The sequence below is a fragment of the Mustela nivalis genome (genome assembly GCF_964662115.1).
Source record: "Mustela nivalis genome assembly, chromosome: 9".
In the NCBI taxonomy this organism is placed as follows: Eukaryota; Metazoa; Chordata; class Mammalia; order Carnivora; family Mustelidae; genus Mustela; species Mustela nivalis.
In genome coordinates this window covers 113,772,646-113,789,139 of record NC_139028.1, presented here as the reverse complement: position 1 = coordinate 113,789,139, position 16,494 = coordinate 113,772,646, and the positions used below count along the sequence as shown (strand labels likewise).

General features: G+C 58.9%; 2 protein-coding genes and 1 long non-coding RNA gene across 6 annotated transcripts; 2 read left to right on the top strand and 1 right to left on the bottom strand.

Annotated features, from left to right (window-relative positions):
- Positions 1–3,708: 3,708 nt before the first annotated feature.
- On the bottom strand, positions 3,709–6,026 carry DRAP1 (DR1 associated protein 1). Of its 2 annotated transcripts, none has more exons than XM_082748570.1 (7): positions 5,701–6,026; positions 5,379–5,451; positions 5,174–5,267; positions 4,760–4,879; positions 4,546–4,660; positions 4,218–4,306; positions 3,709–3,927 (listed from the first exon to the last, which is right to left on the bottom strand). In XM_082748570.1, exons 1-7 carry the CDS (start codon positions 5,740–5,742, stop codon positions 3,822–3,824), a joined length of 639 nt encoding a protein of 212 aa, XP_082604696.1. In that variant the 5' UTR covers positions 5,743–6,026; the 3' UTR covers positions 3,709–3,821. The 2 variants fall into 2 exon arrangements, with proteins under 2 accessions (XP_082604696.1, XP_082604697.1); XM_082748571.1 differs by having other exon boundaries at positions 4,546–4,639.
- Positions 6,027–6,145: 119 nt separating this feature from the next.
- LOC309873268 (UPF0696 protein C11orf68 homolog) lies at positions 6,146–8,427 on the top strand. Of its 3 annotated transcripts, none has more exons than XM_082748553.1 (2): positions 6,146–6,309; positions 7,004–8,427. In XM_082748553.1, exons 1-2 carry the CDS (start codon positions 6,161–6,163, stop codon positions 7,758–7,760), a joined length of 906 nt encoding a protein of 301 aa, XP_082604679.1. In that variant the 5' UTR covers positions 6,146–6,160; the 3' UTR covers positions 7,761–8,427. The 3 variants fall into 3 exon arrangements, with proteins under 3 accessions (XP_082604679.1, XP_082604678.1, XP_082604680.1); XM_082748552.1 differs by having other exon boundaries at positions 7,001–8,427; XM_082748554.1 differs by lacking the exon at positions 6,146–6,309 and adding an exon at positions 6,369–6,718 and having other exon boundaries at positions 7,001–8,427.
- Positions 8,428–8,452: 25 nt separating this feature from the next.
- On the top strand, positions 8,453–14,728 carry LOC309873291. Its single transcript, XR_014316268.1, has 2 exons — positions 8,453–9,363; positions 14,362–14,728. It is a non-coding gene; the product is annotated as an uncharacterized lncRNA (long non-coding RNA).
- The last annotated feature ends 1,766 nt before the right edge of the window (positions 14,729–16,494 follow it).

The following is a 16,494-nucleotide window of genomic DNA, read 5'->3' as shown; positions in this document are numbered from 1 at the left end:
TGGTAGCATCACGCTGAATCCCATTGTCTGCCCGGAACGTCATTTAAATGAACAATCATCATGTGGAGTCCTGTGTTTGGCTTCTTTGGCTCAACAGAACGTCCACGCGATCTGCCCGTGCTATTGCGTGCGATGGTGATTAGGGCTTTTCTGTGGCTCTTCTATTGCCCAGTATTCCATCATTTAGTCACATTCTCGCTGCTGGGCATGTGGGTTGTCTTGGCCGGGAGCTACGAACATTCCTGTATGTCTGTCGGTGGACACATGCCTAGGAACGGAACCGTGCTTGCAGGGAAGCGTAGGTCAGTGGACTCGAGGAGGAGCTGCCCAACTGTTTTCTAAGGTGGTCGCACCATCTGAGATTCCTACCAGCAGTGTGAGCTCTGGGGCCACTAGCTTCCATGCCAGCCCCTGGCCATGGCCTCTCCTGTCCCTGCTGCCTGAGGACGTGGGGTGATCAAGGAATGTTTGGGGGCCTCTATGCTTGGCAAGGCGGGGGGTGGGTCCATACTTTGCACCTGAGTGGGGACAGCCCCCAGTGGCCACGCTGTCTCAGGAGCAGCTGCCCGTTTCACACACTGGTCACACTTACACCCCAGAGTGGGGGCCAAGGCTGGGCTGAGGCATTCAGATAGGACTTGGCCCAATGCCCAAGGCACCCCCAGTGGAAACAGAGAATGAAGGGAGATCATCCGGGCCCAGACAGAGCTCTGTAGGTGGAATGTGCTGGAATGTCGGCAAGCTGCTGGCCCCTGGTGCCCAGGGGTGCCCACCGGGCACAGCCATCTTTCCCCTTCCCAGGATGCACCACGGGGCCAGGCCCAGTCAAGGATACTGTCTCCCCGGGGCCCCTGCCCTCACTCAGGAGGCTGCACTCCTAACACATTGTGAACGCTGGGTTAGGCCCTTCCCAAAGGCCTGTGAGCAGAACCAGCAGGTCGGACACACTGGGTGGCTAGACCACTTTTCCTAGCCTCCCTCAGGTGGGACCTTGTGACAGTTCCTGTAGGAAGAAGCAACAGGGCCACTTCCAACCCTGGCCCAAAACACCTCTGTGGGCTACGAGCTTGTCCCTTGAAACTCATGCGGTGAGAATGGTGGGGCCCCAAGGTGGAAGGGGCCTGGGCCCTGAAATCCCTCTTGGAGAAACACTGCTGTTGATCAGATCAATCTCCTTAAGAGTCTCATGTGAGCCAGCAATGAAGTTCACTGCCTTTGAGCGTATGTATTTTAAGTCAGCCGCTTGCCCTAGTAACTAGTATATGTAGTATAGCATGATAACTAACATAGGTAACCCGTAGCCCCACTTTACAGAGAAAACTGACATACAGAGAAGCTATAGAACTCGCTTGAGACTAGCACATGGAGAAGTCAGGATTCGAACCCAGGGCCTGGCTCCAGCGGTTCCGCCGCTCAGCCCACCGCCCCGCCTGCAGCAGCAGGGCCCACAACACAGAGGCTCCGGGCCTCTCCCCCTCACCTGGGCCTCCTCAAGTCTTTTGCCTGGAAGGCTGCTCCCAGCATCCTGGGCTTCTTGCCTTCTCTAGGAACCTTCTCAGTTCAGAACCTCATCTCCAGCCGTGGCCCAGCCACCGGTTCCAAGGGCGGCTTCCTCTCCCACCTACGTGCGTCACACGTGCATGGCACGCCCTCGGCGCTGCAGACCCCGCGGTCCAGCTTGCCCCACTGGGCCCAGCTGGCTGCCAGGAAGACCGCTTCCGCTCCCGGCTGCTGGAAACCGCTTCCCATTCGTGGTCCCTGCCACCAGAGCTCTTGCAGTCACAAGTGACCGAAAGCCAACTGGCTTTGAGGGCGGACAATGTTTATTGGCTCACGTGATGAGGAAGTCTAAGGTAGACGGGGTTCAGGCAAGACCGGGTCCTGGGATCATCAGAAATGGGTCTCTCTGAGGCTCCTGGGTCTCCAGCGCTGGCTTCCTTCTCAGTCAGGATCACCCGTCGGGATGGGAACCAGCTGCCGGCAGCGCCCAATCTACGTTCTGTCAGCTTTGCTACCCAGCGTGGCCACTGTCACCCTCACCAGGACTCCGGAAAGGGCTCCCTGCCGCCTCCGGCTGCCATGGCAAAGCTGACTGTCTTGTCAAGACCCTTCCCCAACAGTCCACCCTGAGTCCCAAGGGTCAGGGCCGCTGACTGGCCTGCTAGGGCCATGACCCGGCCTCCACCCCTCACACAGGGGCCAGGGTGTGCTGCAATGTCCCCACCTGTCCACCTCAGGGAGAGGTGCTCATTATAGGGTGAGCACAAGAGAGATGCTCCCCAAAAGATGGCAGGACAGGACCAGGGTGACCCCCTGGCTCTGGGTGCCCGGGCCCATCCACGCCTGGCACCCGGCCTCCTGTGCCCCAAAGAAGTCCCACTGTTGCACCAAAACTGAATACCTCAGTGTCCCTGCCACACCCACTCAGCGTCCTCTCCCTCGCCCTGGCCAGGCGGGGGTCAGCCTCAGGCCAGCTCGCCTCCCTGCCTCAGTCTCCCTCCCATCCGTCAGTCCCTCCTTCCCCACGGCCTGGGTTTCCGCTAACTTAGAAAACAAAACCCAAAACCGTCTCTGTCCTCGTTCTGAGCCACGGCTCTAGCCTCTGCTTCTCAGCCCTGAGGCTCGTTTCCCCTCGCCTCGGCTTCTCACCTCCTGCTCCGGGCCATCAGCCACCACCAAGCGTTCCCTAAAGCCTGTGAGCTGCTGGGACAGCTGACCTCTCCCTCCTCCCAGACACACCTGGACGGGCACCACCTGTGGCTCCCAAGGGTGCTGGGTGTGGCTGCTCTTCTGTGTCCTTTGGTGGCCTGCCCAGGCCCTCCCCTCTCTCCCTGGGGCTGGGTCGCTTCCTCTCAAGGCTCACACGTCTGTCTCCAGGCCTCCAACATTCCACAGCCCATTCGATGTCTCCCCTTGGTAGCTTCACGGCGCCCAAAACTCCCCACAGCCCAACTTGGGGTCCTGACCCTAACCTCGCTTTCTCTGGGTCCTCCAGCTGGAAAAGGGCCCCTGCCCAAGTCGCTGCAGAAAGCAAGCTGACAGTCCCTAAGGGTTCCCTCCCTCTCTGCCCCCTAGCCGGTGAGCTCCAGGCACCCGTGAGTCTACTGATGACACACACCTCGAGTCTGCCCGTTGGCCACCGTGTCTCCCGACGGCCTCACCAGCCCCGGCTCCCTGAGGGCAAACATCTGCCTTCGGTCCCAGGGTCTGCTCAGAAATGGGGGCGGACTGACTACCTGGGTCACTGTCCTGCTTGAAAGGGGATCTTTGAGCCCTCGACAGTCCGACCTACCTCTGCTCCCACGGCCCTTCCCCTGTGCCCTTCACTGTATCAGGCACGGAGCTCTGTGGTCTGCAAGGCCTTTTCCCGTTATTTGTCCAATCTGTCCCTCTGCAGCAGTTCAGAAGGGGCAGAAGAGGCTCAGAGAAAGAGGAGCCTCACCAGGGTCCCATGGCACAACGGAACAGGTCGTCCCCCAGAGTAACCAGCACCCCTGGCTCCAGCCCTACACCACCACTCTGCCCACCTTCCTTCCGCCAGCACCCCTGCTCCCGCCCTGACCGAACCGGGGCCTCTGGACCCTCCTTTCACTCAGCAGCTGCCCTGCCCGCCACCGCTCTTGGCCTCAGCTCAGCACAGGGAAAGCAGGTGGATGGACAGGAAGGTGGCCACGGAGCCCTTGACGCAGGCTGGGACAGACACGGGTGTTCCCTTTTATTATTAATTTTTTAATAAATTTAAGAACAGCTCTATCTTCTCTCCCCCCCCCAGAGCAACTAAAACCAACTAAAAGGGGGTGTGGCCTGGGGGGCAGAGGGCGCTAGGAGTCATAGTCCTCTTCGTCCTCTGCGTCAGGCGCCGAGGGGCCCGGGGGGGCTGGGGGCAGAGGCAGAGTCGAGGTGAAAGGCATGAAGGGTGTCGGGGGGCTGCAGGGCAGAAAGCAGGAGAGAAAGATCAGGCCCCTCTCTGGTGCCCATTTCTGCCCACCGAGCCCTGCCTCACCCCCGCCAGCACGGAGCCCGTGGCCCTGTGTACCAGGGGGTGGCCAAGCCCAGAGAAGGGAAGGACCTAGAACAGGTCACATGCTCAGTGGGGCTGGATGCGGGTCAGGGAGGAGACCTTCTGAGAGCAGTCTCCTGCATTTAAGCCCTCCTCAGTTCCTCCCCTCCTGTCCTCCAGATCTGTCCTCCCCCTCTCTTGCCCCTGAGGTGCTTACCTCTGAAAGTGGGCAGGGGGATGGCTGGCCTGGGCTGGAGCCTGTGATGTCTCCTCTTCCCCATCCGTGTCTGTGTCGTCAGAGTCATCCTGGGAGCAAGGCAAGGGGCAGAGATGACAAGAAAAGCACGAGCTCATCCCTGGAGAGCCTAGACCCTCGGGAGTGGCAAGGACAGAAGACTGAGCTCCAACAGCCTAACCTTTACCGGCCCAGTTTACAAAAGAGCCCAAGTGAGGACGGGACCAGGTGTCCAGCCAACAAGGCCTGACAGAAGACCGCCCTCTCCACACCACAGGGTAGGGCAGGGGGCTGGGGGAGCCTCACTCACCTCCTGCTCCGAGTCCGTCCCTGACAGCTTCTTGTCCTTGCTTTTGCTCCCCATCCCACCATTCTTCCGGCCACCGCTGCCAGGCTTCCGGCCCCTTCGGGAAGGAACAGTCCATCTGCCCAGAGATCTCAGCACTCCCTGACCACCCCCCAACCACCCCCAACCCGGGTGGCCTTGGCCTTCCTTGCCTGAACCCCTGGCCCTGGCTCCCCACCTGCGGGTACCCTTGTCCCCGTCCATGTGGTTGTCTTCCCCGTCTCCCTGCATGTCAGGCACAGAGGCCACCAGGTCCTTCAAGAAGTCAAACTGCTGCTCCAGCTCAATGCACTGCTTCCTGGAAGCGGTGGAGAGAAGATGGCATTCAGGGGGGGCCCCAGATATCCGGGCCCTCAGCAAGAAGGGACAGTAAGGGTCTTTGGATGTCAGGAGAACGGAGCCTGGAAAACCTCCACCCCATCTCCACTAAGGGACCTTCCCATTAGGCTAGAGCGCCCAGCCCGTCCTCCCCCAGTTCATACCCACCAGTGTCTGAGGCACTGCTGGTCTCTCAGCAGCCTCCCACCTCCCCTAAGTGTGTGACCTCCTGGGGCAGGGTCCCACTGGGCCCGACCAGCTCCGGGCCACTCACAGGTGGGATGTGGTCATGGTCTTGGCATTTCGGGACTGGGTCACCTGGCAAGCCTTCTTCAACAGGGACTCCAGGAACAGCTCAAGCGCCCGCGCTGAGGAGCGTCAAGGAGAATACGGGTGGGGGATCCCCAGCCTAAAGAAGGCGACCCCGGGCTTCCTCCCTACCCCACGTCCCTCAACCTGGCCAGGCCCCGACAGGATACAGATGATGACAGGCACCGCCGCTGCCACCTTCCCGATCTCTTCGTCAGTTTGCATGATCTTCTTGATCCGCGCCTGGGAAGGGGGCAGAAAACTCGGACCCTGTCACCTCCATCCCAGAAAGGGGTGCTGGGGCGGGGGGATGAGAGAGGGTATCCGGGAGAAAGGGGGCGGGGGGCCCCCCGACGCCGGGAGAGCACGGAAGGGGGCGGGGCGTCCGTGTCCCCGAACACCGCGACGCGCCCGCCCCCCCACCCAGCCCGGCTTGGGCCCGAGCCTCCCGGGAGCCCGGCCTGCTCCTCCCGGGCCTGGCCACGTGCTCACCGGCGGGAACCGCGCGTTATACTTTTTCTTCTTGCTCGGCATCTCAGGGCCTCTCTCGCCGCACCGAGCCCAGCGCCGCCGTCCGCAGCTTCCCGGCCCCCGGGCCTGCTCGCCGCCCGCCTGTCGCGGTTCCCCCGGGTCCTGGTGCCGCCTGCTCCGCCCCCGCCGCTCCCCACGAGGTCCTAGCGCCGCCGGTCAGCACGCCGCTCTCAGGGCCGGAGAGCCCTCCCCTTGGAGCCTCCCCGGCGGTGCGCGACGATCCCGGACCGGACCGCCACTCCCGCCGGCCCCCCAAGCTTAGGAGAACGAACGTTAGCCCCGCCCCCGGACCCCGGCCCCGCCCCCGGGGGTCAGCCCCTCCCCACTCAGGCCCCGCCCCGTGGCGCGGCCGACCGGCCCGGTGGCCCCGCCCCGTGCTGCGCTTGTCTATAAAGTTGTTGTTGAGACGGCGGGCGCTAAGATGGCGGCGGCGGCGGCCGTGGCGGGGGCGGGGCGCGGCGGTGGCGGCGGCGGCGGCAGCGGCAGTGGCAGCGGCGGCGGCGCAGAGCCCCGGCAGGAGCGGAACAGGGCGCGGGGCTGGGCCGGCGCCGAGCGCGGCGAAGGCCGAAGGTGACGGCGGGGCTGCGGGACGGGGCAGGGCTGGGCGGGGGCGCGGCTCAGGATGTGGGCGCTAATGGCGGCGGGCGCGGCTGGCCCGAGGCTGGCGCTCTCCTAGGCTCTAACAAGCCTGGGTTCCAGTCCGGCTACCGCCCCATTGGCCTTGGACCGGGCACTCCTCTTTCTGGGCCTCAGCCTGCTTGTCTTCAGGTGGACCCGACAGCGCCATCCTCGAGGGTCTGGCCCTACTGGGCCTTACTCGATGCTGCGCGAACGTGCGCTTCTTTGCTTCCCTTCGTTAAATCCTAGTGCTCTGGATTCCTGCCAGTTATTGGCAGGGCCAGGAGGTGTAGCTGGGCTGTTTGCTTCCCTACCTGAATTCACATTTCGGCCCTGTCACTCACTGCAGGTGTGACCTTGGGTAAGTCCCTTCTCTCTGAGCCTCAGTTTTTGGTCTGTGCATCAGGGAGAGTGATAATGAGCTGAGCAACAGCCTTTATGGAGCCCTTATTCTGCCTCGGGTGTTTAAGGCTCGACAGCTCTAGGGGACAGAAGAGTTGTCAGCTGTAGAGATGAGGCAACTGAGGCATGGGACCTTAAATCTCGCTCAAGGCCACAGAGTTTAGCTCATTGGCCGCACCTGCTAGGGCCCAGCCAAGCTGTAGATGTGTCCTGGGCCTGCCCTAACTCGGTTCCTCCATAGCAGGATGGAGCCTGGTGAAGAGATGGAGGAGGAAGACTCTCCAGGCGGCCGTGAGGATGGCTTCACTGCTGAGCACCTGGCCGCGGAGGCCATGGCAGCGGACATGGACCCCTGGCTGGTGTTTGATGCCCGCACCACACCTGCCGCCGAGCTGGATGCGTGGTTGGCCAAGTACCCACCCTCCCAAGTTACTCGCTATGGAGACCCTGGCTCGCCCAACTCTGAGCCTGTGGGCTGGATTGCGGCATATGGGCAGGGCTACGTCCCCAACTCCGGTGATGTGCAGGGCCTGCAGGCAGCCTGGGAAGCTCTGCAGACCAGTGGGCGGCCCATCACACCGAGCACCCTACGCCAGCTGGCCATCACCCATCACGTGCTCTCTGGCAAGTGGCTGATACACCTGGCACCTGGCTTCAAGCTGGACCACGCCTGGGCCGGCATTGCTCGGGCTGTGGTGGAGGGCCGGCTTCAGGTGGCCAAGGTGAGCCCACGGGCCAGGGAGGGGGGGCGCCAAGTCATCTGTGTTTACACGGATGACTTCACGGACCGCTTGGGTGTGCTAGAGGCGGATGCGGCCATCCGTGCGGCAGGCATCAAGTGTCTGCTCACCTACAAGCCTGACGTCTACACCTACCTGGGCATCTACCGAGCCAACCGCTGGCACCTCTGCCCCACACTCTACGAGAGCCGTTTTCAGTTGGGGGGCAGTACCCGTGGCTCCCGTGTGCTGGACCGCGCCAACAATGTGGAACTGACCTAATTCGGCCAGTCAGGGGAGACCACCTTCTGCCCCCTTCGTCCCCCCTCCCTGCTAGGGATGGATTCTCCCGTCTTCCTCCTCTTTGTCCCACGGAATTTGAGCCCCCCAGCTCTGAGGACTGCGTCAGTCAGTCGGCCAACCGGGAACTGCCTGCGTCTTCGATTCCCTTGAACTCGTGCCCTCTGTTCAGGGCTGACTCAAGTCCCCACCAGCTGGAGGCTCTGGCTCCCTGAGGGCCGGACCCTCAGCTCTTTTCACTGCTGCTTCCCTCTGTCATCCAGGACCGCAGACTGGGTACAGATTCCCAGGAGGAGAGCCTGCCCCGGCCACCCTCATCCCCGGCTGTACCTCTCCTTCTGAAACCTTTCCTTCTCCTCCCTCACAAGAGACAAAAATGAGTGCTTCCGGTCCCTCTTGGAGCCTTCACAGTCCAGGGGGCAAAGGCCCTGCAGGCCTAAGCATGCTATCTTGGGGGGGGGGGGGGTGTTGGGTAATTGTACCCACTCAGCCCTTGGCAGAGAGGGGGGATGCCAGGGCCATGGACATGGGGCCCGCCCCTCCCCCGCCACCTCACAGCCTGCACCACCTTCCTTCCTTCTTTCCTTCCTTCCTTTACTACTTTGACATGTGCCTGCTCCTGGCATTTCAATAAAACCCAGTTTGGGTCCGTGTCTTGAGTGTTTTTTAAAATACTGGTTGCCTGCTTTGGTTTCTGGAGAGAGGCAGGACCAGGAGAGACTTCTTCTCTACCCTACCTGGGAACCCCTAACTGCTCCCCAGTAATAAGATTCATCTCCCTGCCAAGGCTGGGAGCCTCTCTGGGAGCCTCTGCAAAACCAGTCCTGCTTCTCCTCCATTCCAAGAATCAGAATCGGTTTCTTAGTGGTTTCCCATAAATCTAGGGGCTTGAGCCAGCAAAGTCTGAGGAGCTACTACTGGGCCCTACTGGGTGTATTTGTGTCAGTTAGGGCAGGGTACCCTCTTGGTCCTAGCATTTCTAGGTTAGGGAATACAGCCCGGTGAGCAGAGGACGGGCTAGATTTCGACAGCCTAGGTTGGACTTCTTACGCGGTAAGCAGCCTGCACAGCTGTAAGGGACTCCGGACTTTCTCACGTTTTGCCTCACTCCTCCCACTCTGACTATCCTGGGCCACAGGGCAGTTTGCAAAGCACTTCATATGTCTTATTTAAGTCTCATAAACTGCTTAGGAAATGTGGGTCCCCTTGTGTGGTCAAGGAAGTAGAGGCCAAGAGGGAAAAGAAAATCTCCCAGAGTCGTGTGGTGAGCTGAGCAGAGGAGGACTTAGCCCCCGGCCTCTGCCTCCTCCTTGGACTGTTACCCAGGGCCTCACCCACTGTGAGTTCTTCACAACCCCCAAGGCACAGTCACTCACATGATCGTCGGCAGCACCGTTCGGCTGAGGCTACTGTAGTCTGGGAGCCTGGCCCTGGCCTTGGTTGGGGGCCAGGGTTTCTGGCAAGGAGCCCCTTGGGACGCTGCTCTCGTGCCGTGCCGGAGCTGACTCAGCCTCCAGCAGCCTCACCAAATTGGAATTTGGAACAGGGGAGCGGAGATGCCACCGGGCTGACTGGGTGGAAGTGGGTGAGTCATGAGATGCTGCCTCAGCCCCCTCCCCAGCTTCCTCCTCACCCCGAGTTTCCCCAGGCCTGAGTTGCCTCAGCCCAGCCCTGGGAAGTCCCAGGTGGTCTCTGATTTGGAGCCCCGTTACCCTGCATCCCTCAGACAAGCAATGCTTTGCACTTGACCAAATTGGGCCAGGGCTCGGGGGGGGGGGGTTCTGCCAGGCCCTGATGGGTCCCACAAAGCAGCCCAGGTGGTATCAACAGCATCTGATGGTCCTTTCCTAACATTTCCTGAGCATTTCACAAACCCTCTCTCTTCCATCCTCATGGCCTTGCCTTAGCCCAGCCCTCACTCTCCCTCCCACACCACCGCAGTTTGCCTCCGCGGCCCCATTCTCTCCGACTGACCCCATCTATCGGCCTGCAGCCAGCTCCATTGCAGAGCTACCTGTGCCCCTCTCCTACTCAAAGCCCTTCCATGGTTCCCCATAGCCTGCAATCTGGAGTCCACTCTCCCGAAGCAGCCATGACCCTAGACCCCTGCCGAGCCCCAGCTCTCCTCAGGTGCCCCTTCCCGCCTGTGCTCACCCCACTGGAACCAACTGGCACTTCCTTCACCCCTTGGCACGCAGCCCTGGGTCTCAGGCTGTTCCTTCTGCTTGAACACCTGTCGTTCAGCAAGGGTCGGGCGGTTACTTATGTAATCACTCGTTTGATGCCATCTCCCTTGGTCCCCGAGCCGCGTGCCTAGACTGGCGGGCTTAGGGAAAGCAAGAACAGCATCCAAAATCTCAGCCCTGTCCCAAGAGCCTAGCACAGTGCTTGACCGGAGCAACCTCTCCATAAATCAACTAAAATCCGAATCCAGATTTCAATCCGATTCCAGCCCTGCCTGTTCCCCCGGACTCCTCCGCTCCACTCTCTGCTTCACCCTTCTTGCTCCAGAAGCAAACAGCTGCCTGTTTTCTTGCAGTCATGCTGGTCATTCTCGCTTTGGTGCCTTGCTCATGCCCTCCATTTGGTGTGCCTGACCCTCCCGTGCTTTCCTGGCGAAACACACCTCACACCTCACAGCCCCTCCTCCCAGAGATTTCTCCTTCCTCATTCATCCACACCCCAGGCTCCCATAACACCCACCCCACTGCGGCTCTCATCTGTGTGCCCCCCCCCACAAGGACAATGGCTCCACTTTGTCCCGCAGGGGGTCTACAGGGTCCAGCATAGGACCTGGCCGAGCACAAGTGCCAGATACACATCGAAGAAGTGAATGAGTGAATGAAAGTCACTCTCTGTCTCCGGGCCAGTTTCCTCTGCTCATAACAAGAGCCAGGCACTGTGCTGAATGTTTCCCTCCATCCTCTCCTCAAAGTCTCACGTGGCTCTGTTATTATTGCCGTTTTGCCATCGAGGAAACTGAGGCCCAAAGTGGTTCAGTGATTGGTTCCAGGTTACAAAGCTGTAAGGGGCAGAACTAAGGTTTGAATCCAGGCCGTTCTACCCTGACGGCATGACTGAGCCGCCACTGCAGGAAAGCGCCATCGGAATGAGGGGCTGCTGCTAAGGCAAACCAGCCCCAGCCAGGACTTGGGACCTGACCTGTAAAGCACACAAAGTGGGTTCTCAGAACTGCCGGGGAGAACAGACTGGGCCAAGACTTAAGATTCCTATTTGACTGATGGAGAAACTGAGACCCAGAGAGTACAATGACTAAGCCTACCTGGGCAGGAAGGCTCGCCCGTCTCCCAGGCCTAGGGGAAGGACCACTTCCCTACCAGACCAGGAGCTCCCCAAGATCGCCCCCCTCGGGCTGCCAGGGGATTCTGCCCTGTTTGGAGCAAAGAAACAGCCCAGGCCCAGGATGGGCTAGGCTGACTAAACTTGGACAAACCCCTATGCTCAGTCCTCTTTTATAAAACCACATAAAGGATGACTGAGGCCCGGGAAAGGAGACCCCCCCCACACACACACAATCTACCTCCTCCCACTCCCGTGTCCTGTGTACCCCAGACACCAGGGAGGCGGCTCTAGAGGGGCTGGCTGGGGGATGGGAGAATATCTACCCGACCCCTGATTTCAGCTGGGGTAGGGAAGACAGGAAACAGCTGAGTTGGGAGAAAGTTTCAGCCCGGGTTTTGGTGAGGTCTGGGGGATTTTCCCAGCAGGGCAACTGCACCCCACTCCCGCCTGCTGGGAGGGGCCCTGGCAGGGACGAGGCTTGGGTCACAAAGCTGATTCATTCGGGAAGGGAAACTCCCCACTTCTCTGACGCGCATCCCCGAGACACTGAGGGGGTCACCTGAGGGCACACAGCCCGGCAACCCACTGAACCCATTCTCCCTTGTGACCTCCCCCCGCACCGCAGGACAGAGGGACAGGGTCAGCAGGCAGTGGGGTGGGGGACGAGAGGCAGCTTCCCAGGGAATGACGTCAGAGACTGAATCCAAAGCAATGGCCCAACAAGGGGTGCCTCTCACCCCCTCCCCGCTCCCATTTATTTAGTTGAGGACGCTGGGGCTCAGATAGTAAGAACAAACGGGCACATGACCTAGGCGGTACCTGGCGCTCCTCCAAGCAGTTTGCACACATTAATGCATTTTGGTCCTCACAGCCCTCGGTTTACGGAGGAGGGAACTGCAGCCAGAAGAGGGGTAAAGTAACTTGGCCACGGTCAAGGTTAGGAACGCTCTAGCAGCCTCCACAACTCCCCAGAGTGCTCCTACGTACCCCTGCGGCAGGGAGCTTAGTGACTGAGGTGTCACTGAGCGTCTCTGGCTCCTGGGGACTCTAGAGGACAGACATGTCACCCACTGGGCCCTGGCTCCTCCCAGGCTAAAAAGAGAAAGCTTGTCCTGCAGAGGAGAAAAAGAAATCAGCCAAACCCCCAGAGGCCAGGAGAGGGCAGAGATGCATTCCCGCCAAAATCTTCCTCTCTTAGGGCTTTGACTCCTTTCCAAACCCCCATCCTTTCCTCCAGAGCCAGAGCCAGAGCCTCCCTTTCCGGTCTGCCAGCCTCACTCCCCTCCCTGCGCCGCACAGACACGCTCACGCAGGAAGGAGCACACAGGCGCTGGCTTGTGAGCTTAGAGCCCAACCTCTAGACCCCTGCCCCTCAGCCCCAGCAGGCTGGAGTCCTGCTGGGTGTCAGAGGGTCCCTGAGAGTTGTGGCTTTATGAGGCATGGCCAAAGGCCCTCCATAGGCATGTTCTGCCCCATCTGGCTCCCACTCACAGGCCGCATGACTCACCCCCCTGGCCCCCCATGACTCAGTTTACATGGATGCCCAGAGGTCCTCCCAGCGAGGGTGGGGTGGTTTATTGGCCCAGCCTAGGTCTGCCAGCCTTTTATCCCAGGATGAGCGTTTCATCCCCCTCCTGGCCTGGAGCAGGGACTGGCAACCTGGAGCCCAGGGGTGGGGGTAAGCCCCAGGTCCCAGAGGGTGAGGAGAGCCCAAGAACTTGGTGACAGGTCCTAACTACCCGGGGCTTAGGTGTGCAGGGAGCAGGAGCTGCTCCAAGAACCTAAGGGGCTAGGCTGAGCAGGCAGAGCAGTTCTGAGTACTGACAGCAGGACCCTTGATGCCCCCCGTGCAGACGGAATGGTCCACGTGGCACAAAACTTGACAGCAAGAAATTGCGAACACGCCCTGAACCCTTCTACAAGAAACCAGTCCTCTGCTAAGTGCCATCCACACCTAATCTCATTTACTCCCCAACAACCCTGAAAAGCAGGTACAATCATTATATTATTTTCACAAAGAGGAGAGTGAGGGCATAGGGAAGTTAAGAGAATGGCCTGGATCACACAGCCAGAAAGCGGCCGAGCTGGGGCTCAAACCCAGGCCACCTGACTCCAGAGCTCTGGTGGTTGTCCACTACTGCTTCCCCAAGCTGTGCAGGTTGGAACAGGGGTGAGGGACCCGGGGGTCTGTCCTGCCCTCCCCCTCCCCCAGGTGGGTCTCCACAGAAACTTCTGGTTCCAGGGCCCACAGTGTGTCAATTACTCATCTGTAAGAAGAGAAAACTGAGGGTCCCAGAGGAAAAGGAGCTGGTCTGAGGTTGCAGAACAGATCGGAAATGCAGGCAGTGGGGACCAGGTCTTTGATGCTCTCCAGGGTGCCCTGGGCTGGAGAGGTAGCTGGTGGGGGAGGGAACCCCAGGACAAGAGTGGGGACATGGTAGCCCAGTCCCTGACTCCCGCTTAATCCATCCCTTTCCTTCTCTGGAGCCTCAGGGTCCTCCTCTGCTTCAGAGGGATGAGTCTGCGGCAAGGTGACATGAGCCTCAAAGGACAGCAGAGGGACAGGCACTTGTGCGTGCTCCATGGGCACCTGGGGAACGGATAGGGTGATACCCAGGCCCTGGACACAGCAGCCCAGCCCTCCTCATACCTCACCCTCTTGCTGGCCCGGGGCCCACTGCATGACCAGCTCTGACTTTGAGAGTCTAGAGGGCCAGGCCCAGAAGACCTCCCCACAAGGGACTCCAGCCCCCTCTACCCTGGATTCCAGCCTCAGAGAACAGGGCACAAGTCACTTCCATGTTCAAACACCACTCAGTTGTCCCCCTGTCTTCCAGCCCAAGTCAAATTCCTCGGGCAGGCGGGCATTCAAGGACCCTGGCTTTGGCCTGGCTCTGCCCACCCCTCCCACTCACAACCCAACACAGATTCCACCACGCGCTCTGGACCTCAGAGTCCCTGGGCTTCCCCTCTCTTCGCCCCCCAACCCAGGCCTTTGTGCCCACCAACTCCAACCCCAGGAACAGCTGCCCCAGCTTCAAATACACCCCTGCCGGGAAGCCTGCCCTCCCCCAGTGGGAAAGAATCCTTCTGTCCTGGGGGTTCCTCTCCGGCCCCTGGTGCTCTCCCGCTCCTGCCCCCAGCATTGCCCACCTACTGCCCAGGTGGAAACAGCCCAGGCAGTTTTCCAGCTGTTTTCCTCAGTGTCTGATCACCTCTTGAAGCTGTCGGTGCCCTGGGGCCAAGACCAAGTCTTTAATCATCTCTACCTCCCCCACAGCCGGCTCCACTTGACTTTATATTCAGAGTTCATTCAGGAGAATGGATACAGAAACTGGTCCATCACGCAATGGGGTCGGACCCAGCCATCAAAAGGATGCGCCACGCATCCGGGGGAGTCTCGGCATCATGGTGCAAGACAGACGGTGGCCAGAAAAGAGCTCACACAGGAGGCCAGAGACAGAACTGATCTGTGGCAATAGAACTGAGATAAGGGACGTTCAGCGAGGGTGGGGGACCTGCAAAGAGGCAAGAGAGAACTTTCTGGGCGGGAGGGGATGGAAATGTTCTGTATCTTCATTAGGACATGCTCACACGGGTGTCTAAGATGGTCAAACAACTGACCAATACATGTTTTTGATGCAAAATAGAGTTCAACGAAGTTGATTTTTTTTTTTTTTTTTGGCCTGCATCTACCTTCAATCGTTGGGCTCCCGGCTCAGCAGGGAGTCTGCTGCTCCCTCTCCCCTGCTCCTGCCTTCACTCTCTCTCTCAAATAAATAAACAAAATCTTTAAAAAATAAAATAATAAAATAACTTAAAATAATATCTAGAAAATCCCCCCAAACACAGAATATTTAAAATATTTTAAAGATGGGGTGCCTGGGTGCCTCAGTCGTTAAGCATTCGCCTTCGGCCCAGGTCATGATCCCATGGTCCTGGGATCGAGTCCCGCATCGGGCTCCCTGCTCAGTGGGAAACCTGCTTCCCCCCTCCCATTCCCTCTGCTTGTGTTCCCTCTCTCCCTGTGTTCTCTCTCTGTCAAATAAATAAATGAAATCTTTAAACAAAAAAATTTTAAATATAAAATATGTTATAGTTATGCAGAGCAGGTTAAAAAAAAAAAGAAAAAAGGAATCCTGCAGGGTGCTATGGGACCGCGTCACATGAGGAATTCAACCTTGGTTAGGGACTCACTGAAGGCCTCCTGAGGAAGCGGTGGAGAAACAGAGACCTGCAGAATGCTAGAGGCTTGGCCGGGTTGGGGTGGGGTGGGGGGAGGAGGGGCATCTTGGGCCCAGGGAACAGCCTGTGTGAAGGCAAGAGGCTCCGTTCAGCAGCAAGTTTGGGGCACATCGTGTAAGTGGGTAGAGCCTAGGCAGGCAGCCTACCTCTGGAAGGACCTGGAATGCCATGTTAAAGGTTCTGGCCCGTTTCAAAGGGCAGACTAACAAGGCAGTGAAGTGAGCGAGGAGCGCGAGGCGGGAAGGACTAACAGGCACTCGAGACTGACTACTTGGGTTCAAATCCTGGCTGCACCATTTCCTCACTGCGTGGCTTTGAGCAAGTTGCTTAATTTCCCCTGGGCCTCCATTCTCTAATCTGTAAACTGGGTATAACATTATTAGCGATCTCTACAGGATGGTTGTGAGGATTAATACATTACTTTAAACGGTTCGTAAGAGCTTGATGAGTGTGAGCCTAGTGTTATCCTCATGGCCCTACGAACCCCACAATCAACCTAAAAGAACAGCAGGCTCCTTTCCAGGCCTCGGTCCTCCTGCATAGAATTCAAAAGGTGCCAGTGTTCAGAAGGGTCCAAGTCTGAGAGCGAAATGGTCAGAATATTAAAAGAGTTCCTCAGGCTGCCGGGGTGGGAAATGGAGAGGAAGGAGCCTGGCTGGAGGCTGTGGAGAGTGTCCAGGAGAGGATAGGGCCAGAACCAAGGGAAAGAAATGTCAAAGTGAGCTAAGATGTCACCTCCAGGTGGGGGAGGGGGGGGCTAGAACTCTTGCCCACTGCTGGTGGCAGGTAAAATGGTCCAACCACTCTGGAAGGACTGTTGGAGAAAATCAAAGGCAAATGTTCATGTACCCTGTGACCCAATAATTCCACCCCTAGGCACTTATCCTGGAGAACAGAGTGTGATCGGCCACCAAAGGACACATCCATTTATATGAAGAACAGGCAAAAGTCATCGATGATGCTAGAAGTCAGAAGAGCGGTACCCATGGGTGGGGAGTGGAGACTGAGGGGGATGGGGTGGGCACAAGGAGCTTGGAAACTGCTAGAAATGTCCTCTATCGTAATGAGGGCAGTAGCTGCACGGGGTTACATGCATGAGCTGAACATATTGGATAAGTACACTTCACTAGATGTGTATCAAACCTCATTTCAGCCAGGAACCTAAATA